General features: G+C 34.1%; 2 protein-coding genes across 8 annotated transcripts in view; both read right to left on the bottom strand.

Annotated features, from left to right (window-relative positions):
• Positions 1-360: 360 nt before the first annotated feature.
• On the bottom strand, positions 361-9,123 carry LOC107165801 (uncharacterized). Of its 4 annotated transcripts, none has more exons than XM_089226885.1 (3): positions 8,806-9,123; positions 1,424-2,384; positions 361-1,237 (listed from the first exon to the last, which is right to left on the bottom strand). In XM_089226885.1, the coding sequence occupies exons 2-3, from the start codon at positions 2,311-2,313 to the stop codon at positions 616-618; spliced, it is 1,512 nt and encodes a 503-aa protein (XP_089083011.1). In that variant the 5' UTR covers positions 2,314-2,384; positions 8,806-9,123; the 3' UTR covers positions 361-615. The 4 variants fall into 4 exon arrangements, with proteins under 4 accessions (XP_089083011.1, XP_089083012.1, XP_089083010.1 ...); XM_089226886.1 differs by having other exon boundaries at positions 1,424-2,370; positions 8,810-9,123; XM_089226884.1 differs by having other exon boundaries at positions 1,424-2,370; positions 8,806-9,121.
• A 1,921-nt stretch (positions 9,124-11,044) lies between these two features.
• The window catches only part of LOC107165800 (uncharacterized), a 107,742-nt gene continuing 105,936 nt past the window's right edge, over positions 11,045-12,850 (bottom strand). For 3 of the 4 annotated variants that reach the window (XM_089226155.1, XM_089226154.1, XM_089226156.1), the window contains one exon: positions 11,045-12,733. In XM_089226155.1, coding sequence (XP_089082281.1) covers positions 12,389-12,733 — 345 coding nt within the window. In that variant the 3' untranslated portion in view covers positions 11,045-12,388. The remainder of the gene's footprint in view (positions 12,734-12,850) is intronic. The other variant, XM_089226153.1, reaches the window with a different exon arrangement.

Genomic DNA, 12,850 nt, shown 5'->3' with positions numbered 1-12,850 from the left:
CTGGGCACGCCAGCCATTATAATGGCGTATATAATACATTTTATATACCACCTCCGTCGATCTATATGACAGTGGTTGGTAAAAAAATTCTGATCGACCAATTATTCAATATACATTTATAAAGATTTCAGTTACAATTTAAAAGTAATAAATATTAAAATTTTTACATCCATCATTGAATTATAGTCAATACTAAAATATACGATATACAATGTAATGAATTATATGACGTGTTATTTATGGTGTATTGTGATAAGTAAAGCTTACAACTATATGAGAATCACTAGTTACGTATTGAAATTTTAAAATATGTTGATCTATGTTTATTGGTATTGACAATTAATTCAATGAATTCGAATCTTTATAAATTTGAAAAGTCGGTTATTCACGATTTTATTTTTTTACCCGACACTGTGACCCCGGAGTGGCGTTATCAATACAACAGTGATAGTTGACAATCAAGGAAAACAGTTAATACAAAATAAATGGTTTGAAAATTGATACTTAAAAACACGGAAGTCGTATTCGTCGTCGTCGTCGTCGAAAGCATATACAGAAAGTGCTCTAAAGCTTATATTAACAGAATATTGTAAGTAAACAGTACTACAGTAGTGCCTACTCGGCGAGTATATTACTGTTGGCCTTTAACAGCCTTCTCTTAATGTCCTTCATCTCACTCACCTTCTTGGTCAGGTACATGACGCTGATCTGGTTCTCGATATACTTCTGCCGCTTGGCGTCCCGCGATCGTTTGGCCGCCTCGTTGTTCTTCTGCCGCTTCATAACGTACGTCTGGTCGTACTGCTGCTGTCCGTGCCCCGACATGTGGTCGTCATCGTTGTTGTTGCTGCTGCGGCTGCTGCTGTTGTTGTTGTTGTTGTTGTTGGACCGCCTCATTTTCTCGAAGTTCCTCGGCGGCCCCAAACTCTCCATGTACCGGTGACGGAACGACAGGAAGTCCGACTGTCTGTATATGGCTGCCACCTCCTCGGGGTCCACGACGTCCATGTCGTCCATTGAACACGCCTTAATGTGGTGGCGGTGCTCTCTGTCTAGGTCTCGGTGCTGTTGCTGCTGGTGGTGATGGTGATGGAATTGGTGATGGTCGTCAGTAGTCGTCGTGCAAGTGGTCGTAGACTCCGGCGACGGACAATCAGACCGGTTGGCGCTCATGTCTACGCTTCCGAATGACCCACCAGTCATCCTGCCGTCTAGCATCCTGTCGTAGTAAGGATAACTGTAAATAGTATATTGTACATTAATGCATTATTGTCGAACATAAACAAACGGAAGAATAATAATAGAAATAATAGCAATAACAAGATATTATTGCGGGTGAGACGATTCATGTCGTATGAGGCATATAAGCAAATGCAAGTTAATATTATTATGACTATATAAGCGTCGATAATGATTGTCGTACCCGAGACCGTAGGTTGGCTTGGAGTAGTTGCAGTCGAATCCGCTGAACGGGAAATGGTTGGACTCGGACGAGGACGGCGACAACGTGGCTGCATACCCTGGACTGCCAGACAACATCAAAGTGGGGTCGATCGGGAGAGCGCCATACGCGGCCTGCAGCTGTAGCTTTTGCTTGTGGAGCTTCTGCTGCTGCTCCTGATGGTGCTGTTGCTGTTGCTGCATTTGCAGCTGCAACTGGAGCTGTTGCTGCAGATGGAGCTGATGCTGCTGCTGGATGTGCAGATGTTGTTGCTGGTGTTGGATGTGGCTTTGATGGTGATACTGAGTGGCCGCGGACGTTGGGAGAATTGGCAGGAACGGATTGTACTCGGGGACGGCCGCGGACGAGATTATGTGACGATAAGCGGCAGCTTCGGCGTACATCCCATGCAGTGGCGCCAAGTGTTCGGCGGCTATCATGGGCGACGACGAGTCTGGCGTCCAGTAGATTTTGCATTGTGGCTGCGGCTTCGACGGCGGTGACGGCGGTGACGGCGGCGATGGCGGTGACTGTGGCGGTGACTGTGGCGGTGACTGTGGCGGCGACGATTTGACCTGTACCTTCGGCGACAGCACCACCACGGTGGCGCGTTGAGGTTGGTTCGCGGACGGTGGCGGCGGCGGTGGCTGTGACGGCACTGCTCTTCCGGCGCTCAAGTCCAATGGCGTCGATTTACCGCCGTTCTGAGCGTTGGACTGCGGTGGCGGCAGCTCGTTCTCCGTCAATTTCCCTGGTCCAGAGCGTTCTGCATCCGCCTCTGAGACGGCGCCGTTGTCATCCTTTTTCACGGTCAGGTCTAGCGGTACCGCCTCCTCCGTCGCGGGTTCGTCCAATTCCATTGGCACGCTCATCGCTTTCGTCGTCCAAAATCCAATATCGATGAGAGTGGTTATTGGTACAACCAACTGCTGTAAATAGAAAACTGACGTTTAAATAACAAACCGAAAAAATCTACCGCCAAAAAATAAATTATCGTCACTCGTTATCATAATAATAATAATAATAAATATAACACGTGTTAGATTAGCGAAATCCACGAACAGTGCACATACGTACCTATATAATATGATATTTAAATGAATATCGAACATCCAGTTCGAGACTGTAATACAATTCAAATTAATATTATGTAAGACTCGTTAACTATATTATACTATATATTACTATAGACGGTTTTTAGCGATGCAGTTTTGAGCAAATTGTTTACTTAGTTTGAGCGAATAAACTAAAACTTTTGAGCTAAAATGATAACCTGCAGGTCGTTCAAAACTGCATCGCCAAAACAGGCCAAATATATTACCTACCGTATATTATTATGTCTAACGTTATTTTTTTCAAAACGATTTAAATTCAAGAACGAAAAATATTTTTTGAGAGTTATTGCAGTCCTTTATTGAACTTCTTGGGGTCCGTTTTACGTTGTTAAGTACCTAAATAAATATGTTATCTATTATTCGTAGACATAAAATCGGTCGATCGTCAGCAGCGGCGATGTAGCACGGACGAATAAATGTGTTAATATTTACGCACCGCCGTCGATTTCACAAAAATACAATGACCTAGTGGCAACCGCGGTCGTGCGGGGCTCTTGATCGAATACTGTGATTTTGATTGGCTGTTAAACCCTTTGAGTGCGAGGGCGTGTGACCAATGGAACGAGGGTAATCGCGGTCTGCGTGTGGTCCTCCGGCAGAGAGTATTATTGACACACGGAAAGAGTACGCACCGCCGCGCCGCCACGGATTACAATCGATCTCGATTTTGGCATATATTTTTGGGGGGTTTTTTTTTTAGTCACCGCGCGTCTATTTCGCCAAAATGTAAACATAAATTCTGTTTCAAACATACTATAACCATTTTACAGGTTATTACTACTTAAAAATTATATACGAGTTTTAAATGATCCGATACGAGCGGAATATGGTAACTTGATTTTATCAATATGTGAAGCATATTCTCAGAATACCGCCACGTCATTTATTTTAATTATAATATTATATTATGCTTTTTTTTTATAAACGATCGGTCGGTAGTCGTAGACGGATCATCGACATTTCGAATAGAATAACCGATCATTACAATACAACTATAGGTACATAATATTATCGTTAATTAAATCTGCGCTATGGCAAAACTTTTATAATAATAATAATAATAATCAAAAATGTTTATTAATGTTTATAATTTTGTAATACGTATATAATAAACATTATCATATTAATAAACATATATTTATAGACATTTAAACTGTGTTAACTAAACTATTATAACAATAAACAATTATAACATTCTAAATAATATCATAGTTTACGAGGTTTGGTTCAAAATGTATCAAATAATAATAATAATTTATTTACGGAAATAAATTCTAATTACAAAATATTATGTAATAAGAGTTTGAGTTAAGTGCACATATTATGGGTTACAACTTATCTAGTCAGACATCGATGATGGAAACTGAAAAATTGTTAATATATATTTTTTTTAAATGTAAATTAAAAGCCAAAAGTTTATGATTCGTGTGTTCTCCCTTTGTAATAAATTTGTGTGGCCTAGTGGTTGTGGGTGGTGGGGAATAATTCCGGAATCCCTTTGTAAATACGCCACTGACTGATGTTACGCTTACAGGAATTTAATCTGGTGCAAAGTTAATTTAAATGGACGAAAAATAAATAAAAAAAAACCAGAGAGAGATGATACTGACGAAAAAAACTAAAGTGTTTTGGAAAATACGACCACGTGAGTTCGTGTCCAACGCGCCTATATTATATAAATATTTGACGGTTTATAAATGTATAGCTTACCATTTTGATATATTTTAAAGTACCAACCTAATTATAATTGCGATTGATAAATAAGTTGGATTCTATTTATACGCAGCCGTTACGTTTATATATGTTTGCTGTCTGCACAGATTAGGTTATGTTAGGTTAATATACTGATCGGTTTGGTACAAATTGTTGTTATTTTGGGAATTCTGATTGCACTTTCTATGCAAGTACCTTCAACTATCTTAGCCATCAAAATTTAATAATATTATATGATGATACGATATATATACAACGATGACAAAACGAGTAGTGTAATGCTCTCGGTATAGTGGGAGTCTAACCTAACATTAAGTTTTAACCGACATGCTATCTGAAAACTATGATTTTATGAAATTATTTTCTTTACCGCATTAGATATTTTTGCGCGTGTTTTAAAATATTAATATATCATTACGCTATTCTTTACGTTCTCCGACCGCTGTCGACAGAATTTTTTCTATTGTAACTATGTGCTACCTACTAACCTACAGTGGCGTAACTGAGTTAAATACTCAACGAGGTAAAATAATTTATTAAAATGTATTAGGTACTTTACATTTATGAAAACCAAAACCATTATCTGAGGAAAATAAGAATTAATAAAAAAAATAATGTCATGATATTCCTGTAATCGTGTTTTATGAAATAATTATAGATTAGATTATTTTTCAAGCCCGATAATGCGAAAATTTTGATGATACATTTACAATATATTATTATTTAACAGGTGAAATGTAAAATAAACAATAATTTTAAGAAAAACTATTTTTATCTTATAAAATATGTTTAATATGGATATCTAAATTCGAAATGTATTACATACTTTTTTTATTTTAAAAGATTTCGGTCGTTGGCATATCTGCGATGCGGCAAATTTATACGTTTGTCCCACTAAAATTTCAGGAGAAATTTTCCCCCTCCCTAACAATCACGTTTGTCAATAATATGAACTGATTAAATTTTTTGTAACTACGATGGCGCAAAAGTGCGTTAAAAATTATATTGTACCGAACATTGCAGGTGGTACCGTCGCGTAATGATTGAAGACGATATCGAATCACCCCGCATAATCGAATCTAATTATTAAATGTTAGTCATGAATAGTGAATCTGCACGTGTCGTGCATTGATAAAATTTACATGTTATGTAATTTTTAATGTATACGATAATAGTTAATTTTTTTCATAACAGACAGAATCCGTAAGTTGTTGCGCAGTTAACATGATGTTATAATTATAATTTATAAGTATTTATATTAGTGAGGAACGACTTTATTTGAAATAATATTACGACCTAAAGCCAATATTGAAACAGTTTGATAACTATGACACGAATATATGTAAACAATAATACACTTTATCAATAATGATAGTGTCTGGACTAGGACAGCATGGATGCTGCTGGACACACGAGAGCAAATAGAACAAAGGAATCAATGTAAATTATCATTTTCACTTGAGTGACTAAAACACAAATCATATTATAAATTATAATTTAATATGTATGCATGTAATACGAACGGTGTGTTCGATCGGGATGAAGAAATAACAACTTACGGTCGTCGTCGCTGCTGTAAAATAGTAGTCACGCTGAATAAATAATGTACATATACTTTCGACTATTCGACTATAGGCTGTAAGCCAATATATATTTATTTTTTATATACAGGATGGTTCAAAAATCAGTATACTTGTCTTCTTTTATTCATCAATAATGCAGTTATTAAAACTAAATTTTTGTTATTTTAGAATTCTCGATATTATTTCGTACTACTTAAGATTTGTCTTGAAAACTTCTGTTTTTCAAATGAGGACCACTTTTCCAATATTAAATGTTTAGCAAATAATTTATCCTGAAAATGTTGACGCATGAAAATCAAAATTCAAAACAGTAGTTTTTAAATTATTTAACTTAAATTAGGTACTAAAGATGAAAAGGATAAGTTTGGAAGATATGTGGGTTATAATGGTGATTTTAAAATCTTAGATTTTTGTAAGACCGTTTCTAAGGACTATATTATTCTTATTATAAATGACTGAAAGAACTACTCATTAAAATTTTAAATAAAGCATATCAAAATTTTCAAAATAATTTACAATAAAAAGAGGGATTTTTATTTTATAAACAGAAGTTTGCATCATCATAATAGACACTCCTTTAGCAGTAAGTTAAACAAATCTTAAGATTTAAAAAAAATGGTCTTTATATTATATGATATTTGAAATTTGAAAAATCAAAATTCGGGTAAATTAGTTATAAAAGGACAAATAGGGTTGGTGGTATGATTGAAGAATCACCCTGTAGTTGACATACTACATAAATATACGAACACACACTTCGACAACCATCGCGTGGTATACTGCAATCCGGATATAACGTGATGGGCAATTTGTTTTTATTTCCTAAAAGATTTATGTGGCGACGTTTACGATATATTTAACCACTATTGAGAATGCAGAATCCGACCTTAAATCTTTTTTTTAATCCGGAAACGCTCACAAATGTTTAATACATATAATAGTTTAAATTCATATTATATGCGTATATAGCGTATGAATGATACGTCACGCTTATACAAATCGGATATTTTAGATTTTATTTTTATAATTTATGGCTACGACTATGTCCGAACTAAATATTTTTGATTTCCCCAATAGCGTTTTATTTCGTCTTTTTATTCAAGTTTTGATTTTAGATACATATTTTTGATTTTTTAAAGTGATAATTAAAAAAACTTCACTGCTTCAAAAACCTTGGAAATTTAAAACAAAATCCCTCATATAAGTTTTAGTTTTAGCCATTTGAAAATCTAAAAGATATTTTTTTTGGATATTTAAATTTGAGATTTGAACGAGATTTGAAATTTAAACGGGGAATAACTATTGTACTTATGACTAGTTTTGTATCTTTGTCAGTTATATCATGTACAGACTTTTACATTACCTCACATAGAAATGTCAGTAAATATTACATCATATATGTATAGTACTGGTGCAGAAATGCCTAAAAACTCACCACAATATTTGGAAAGAAAACATTTTTTGGCTTATATACAATAAACATATTAGTGTTATACGGTACAATAAATAAATATTATAATTGTTCATATTATATGCATAATATGATGGAATTTTTTTTAAAAATTCACTTGAAAAAATTGTTTTCCAACTTCAGATTATAATAATATAAGCGTGCAGATATACCTATACCTATATTGCGGTGTTCGACGTTCAAGTCTCCGCATCCCGACCCTAATAGATATTTATTTTTTTTCGTTTTATTGATTAAATAATATAGTTACAATGAGTATATTAATTATTTAATTTACCCCATTAAAAAGAGCTTGTGGCGAGGTAAATGAGTTGTTAGAATACAATAAAAAAAAAATCTATATAGCATTTATAAAACGTATATCCTAAATAGTTTACCACTATACAGTTAAAGTTCAAGTAACAATCAATTTACAATATTTTTTTATTGAATACATAATTATTTTAATTTACATTATTAACAATATTTTTTGTTCAGCTCAAGTGGCATAGGATTAAAATTAATTGTATAAAAACCTAACCGGTAGAACTCTAAATTGTTCATAGTTAATATTCATAAAAATATTTCATCTCACGTTTAAATGTTTATTTTGATTTTTTAAAAATAACTAAGGGATATGGTTAAATATTTTTTTCCTATTTTTACTAAAATACAATTATACATCAACTATCAAAATACAACACCACATAAAAGAACGGCCGTTCAGTGTTTAGCAAAACAGAATATGATTAACCGATGAATATAATGTTTACGATCTTTATTATCTATAATTTAAAATTTACAATTAGTACCAAACTAAAAATGTATTTTATAATAAATTAATAAAAATAAAACTAAATAAAATTAACCATAGATTATGATTTAATTTTTAATCTTAGGATATGATTAACTAGCTTTATCATAGTCTGATTGTATTTATGTTTAAATGTTTTAATTAATAGTAATTATAGTAAAATTATACATTATCTCTTTAAGTATAATATATTTGATATCGACGAATTTAACTAATGTAATTTATTGTAATTTAACAATTTCAAATTATACATATTATACCTCATTATTATAGATTATTATGTATCTAATATTTATAAATATTAATTGAAATAATTTTTATTTTCCTAACACTGATGCCCCACTGCAGCGATTGGCGATTTATAAATAGTAAACGCTCATGATGTTGCAATTTTGAGTTTGCATGCGGATAATTATATTGAACATCGATAATATTATGATTTGAACGGCCGTTTTCGTGCTATATTTAAGTGCAAGGTGCAGAATAGACATAATTTAAATAAATAAAATAACTACCATTAGATAATATGTTATTTGTAATAATGTATTCCAAAGTGATCAGATCGGAGGAAATGCAAAACCGCGGTGTATGACGTTTAATAATATAAAAAAACACGTAAAATAATAAATGCACTGAGCTAGGTAATTCGCGAGCAGTGTTTAAAAAAAAAATGATCCAATAATTCTTACCTACTGGCGAAGCAGCGTCGGAGTTGTTGTGTGTAACACGAAGATAATACGGTCGACGTTGGCGTAGACTGTTGACCGCGGAGATGGTTGCAATTAGCCGAAGATCGCGCACTGTCCGGTCGATGTGTCGATAATCGATCGTCACTGGAGACTGCAGGAGTAAGTAAAACTGGTGCAACGTGTACTACCGATATGCCGCCGATAATGGCGATCTCGGGTCTTTTGGGCAGACACTTTTTGCAGTGCGTAGGGTGGTGGTGGAAGGGACGGCTGCGGTGGCGTTACCAGCGGCGAACTGCGGCGGTGATGGTCATTGGTCGTGTCGGTGGTGATCTGTACGTTATTATAAGTGTACCTAAGCATATTGAATACAACTAGGAAAACGAAACGTGTTTCATGACCACCCCCTGCCCCGCCGTTAAACCAACCCCCCCTGCCAACCGATCCTACCGCCGAATCATCCTCTGGGACTGACGACGGGTCTCACATTCGTACAAATATCTATATATATATATATATATATATATAGGAGTAATGGAGAAGCATTGTACTCGAGTACACAAACAATATACCATATATAGCTAGGTATAGGTATTATAATAATATTGTGGTGTGCACGTTTTATTTACTATTGATTATTAACATTTTTTTTTTTGTCTCGTCTATATATGTATATAAACAATAGGTTTTTATTTGTGATGTAGGCCCAGGTCGGACACCGCTGGACTTCTAGCAATATAGTATTATAATGGTGATCGGCAGGTATCTATTGTCGTTTGCAAATCTTCGTATGGGAAATCGGTTCGGCGAAAAACCCGTTTCTACCCGAAAAATCACACATCTCACTTTTTCCCACCATAGATTCGCAGACACCATTTTAGTGTTCCTATTATTATCATTGGATTATAAGTTTTGTTCTTTTTTATGTATAATAATAATAATGTTTTGTAAGGACTGCAGGGAGAGGTACACTGCGTGTTTATTAGAAATTAGAATACAACAACGAGGTGCCCAAATTAGAATTTTGAGAAATCTAAATAATAACTAATACGAGCCTTATTGGGGCGGTGTTCGAATAAAATTTAAACGAACACACGCCTATTATAGGGACCTATAAAAGTTATGGCTAAAGGGTTCGTTTTGGGGCAACATAACTACTAACACGATAAATATGGACGAGATAGGTAATGTGCATGCATAAACATAAATTGTTCAACTCTCCACGTGTTGAAAACTTTTTCGGTCCTTTGGTTCGGTTTTAACGACAATGGTTGGACGACGTTAATTCATTTTTTTAGGTAGCATCGTGCGCGTGGACTGTAAAATTAAATTTTTGTTTAGCAACTCAAATTCGCGGCGATCGTATAAAAGTCATAATAACTGCAGGCATCATATTCGAATAACGTCATTGTTAAAACCTCTTGTTTACATAACTAGTTAATCCAATTGTAAACTAATAACCATCATGATATTGATGCTGTAACAATAAAAAAAAATACCATACTGCGATGAACGTGAGATGATTACGTTAAAACAAAATATATTATAATTAGATGGTACCTACACATTCAATTTTAACTGAAAAATGTTATGTCTTTGCGTGATCGATCACGATTATTTTTTGGTCTTTAAAACGATGCTATATAGTTATCTAATAAAAATTTAATAAAATCAAACGATCATTAGGCATCGATAACAATGAAAAGATTTCGTTCCACTTTTTATATTGACCCCTTACAAGTGGTATTTATGTGGCAGGTAGTGCACGTGGATTCAGTGAAAATGTAACATATTGTGGTACGTTCGATAATCTTCGAATCGACGTACCCACTGTATGATTGAAATTCAGTTTATTTTTTATTTTTTGCATTATTTAATCATTACGGTTTTAATAGAATACTTCTGTTTGTATTTACACTAACTCAACTGATGAATACAAACACGGCGGTAGATACATTGAAAGTGACCTTATAACGTGGTCATAATTGTCATGTACAAACGGACAAAATAAACGCAAGTGCACGGAAATAATGTATTTCAAATGATGTAAGTCGAGTTCGTTTTTTTCAGTGCATGTGCAATTGTTGTCATTATATTGTGATATAGGTATTTCAATTAACAAGTCAACAGTGAATATTATTGTGTCTATAGACTTGTTAATCGTTATTTTATATCGTAGTAACATAAATAAAATAATCATAGTTTATTTTTTATTATTTTTCATCGAAAACCTGTTTTTAATCAATCATTTTACAATTTTATTCTTCGATAAAATATGAAAATACATAAAAAAATTGTTTGTTTTTGGAAATAATAATAATAAACAAATACATATTCATACAGTTCATGACATATTATGGTAAAGATTAAAACACTATGTCAAATTAAAAAAAAAATGTTCTACGTACCGAAATTATACATAGTAAACAATTAAAAAATTGGTACGAGATGGTACATTGTGTAACGCATTAAAATAATAAACAACAAAATAAATATTATAGTCATAATAATAATTATGGAATGGAAAAATTAACAACATTAGCATTAAAAGAAAAAACCAATTAACTTTAATTTTTAATTTAATTTATATTTCTAAGTTTATATTATAATATTATTATTACTATAATATAATATATATAGTTAACTTTTTCATGTGAATCAAACTATTTCCGTATGGTATTAAGTGCACTGCGAAAATATTTATTATTTTGATTAATTGACATGCCATTTACTTAATGTGGGATAAAAACTAGACATTTTTTTTTTTTTAAACAACCTTATTTACGTTTTAAAAAAATTATATTATATAATATATTATAATGTATCATGCGTGTGTTCAAAAAACGAACAGACCGAATTATTTTCTAAAATTTGACTAGATTTAATGCTACAATTTTACATTAATAATGATAATGATATCTATATAAAAAAAAAAAAACAAATATAAACAATAATAATAATAATAAAAAATAAAAACATGTGTAGAGATACTACAAGATAATTCTCGGAGGGTATGACGACTATCCGTGTTGTTTCTGCGTATGCGCGACGTATTACCCGACCCGACGGTACCCGCAAACCTGGATGCCCTACTTAATGTGATTATCATTATAATATTTGGTCTTGGAAATCCAACAAACGGATTGAGCGCATAAATCGATAACATATTATATTATTGTAATAATATTCTGTTAGACGTATCGATCGACAGTACCTACAGAGAATATAACGGCAACGGAGTTCCATCATCGCGTACGACGATCATATTATTATACTGATATTGTTATAATATTAAATTTCCACGCTTTACAACTATTACATATTAACCTATATAATATTATATTGTAATTAAAACGATTTTTTGGCTCCGACTTACACGTTAATAATAATAATAATAAAAAAAAACACACAAACAAACAAACTTGAGGCTTGCCATACCTAATAATAATAAAATTATGTACAAAAAAAATAAATCAATCGGATTTATTTTCTTCTTCCGTTTTCCGGTTGTACGCCGACGAAAAGACGACACCCGTCGCATGGACAACTAGTCGGGACCCGCAGCCCCGACCGACGTTCGTCGTCATGGCGAGAACACCCGGAGGCTGCGCAACAGTTTCGCCAGCACGTTGGCCAGCCCCTCGGCGTGCCTGGTGAGCGTTTCCGTGCACACGTCCGTGTCCACCAGCAGGCCGTGGAACGTGCGCATCACGTCGGCAACCTTGAGTATTAGGTTGCGGGTCTGTAGCGGCGACGACGTGTGCCTGGTCATGTTGCCGCTGAGCACGGTCATCCGGCGCAGTTGCGTCACGCATTGCGACAGGTTCGCCTGGAACTCGGCGCTCCTCGGGTTCATGTAGCACCGAATCAGGATTTTCGAGGACGTCACCAGTTGCCTGGCTTCTTGGCACAGTATGTCTTTGGCTTCCTGCATTTGGGCCACGCGCAAAAAATAAATTAATACCATCATGCCACGTTAAATGTTATATACACACTGCCGTGTGTTGTACCTATACAAGTTTGTGTCGGCGATAGGAGAACGCCG

Source organism: Diuraphis noxia, unplaced genomic scaffold, assembly GCF_037042655.1.
Source record: "Diuraphis noxia isolate RWA-SAM2 unplaced genomic scaffold, SU_Dnox_SAM2 contig0004, whole genome shotgun sequence".
NCBI classification, from domain to species: Eukaryota; Metazoa; Arthropoda; class Insecta; order Hemiptera; family Aphididae; genus Diuraphis; species Diuraphis noxia.
Note: the sequence above shows the minus strand (reverse complement) of the source record. Positions and strands in the feature narration are given on the sequence as shown.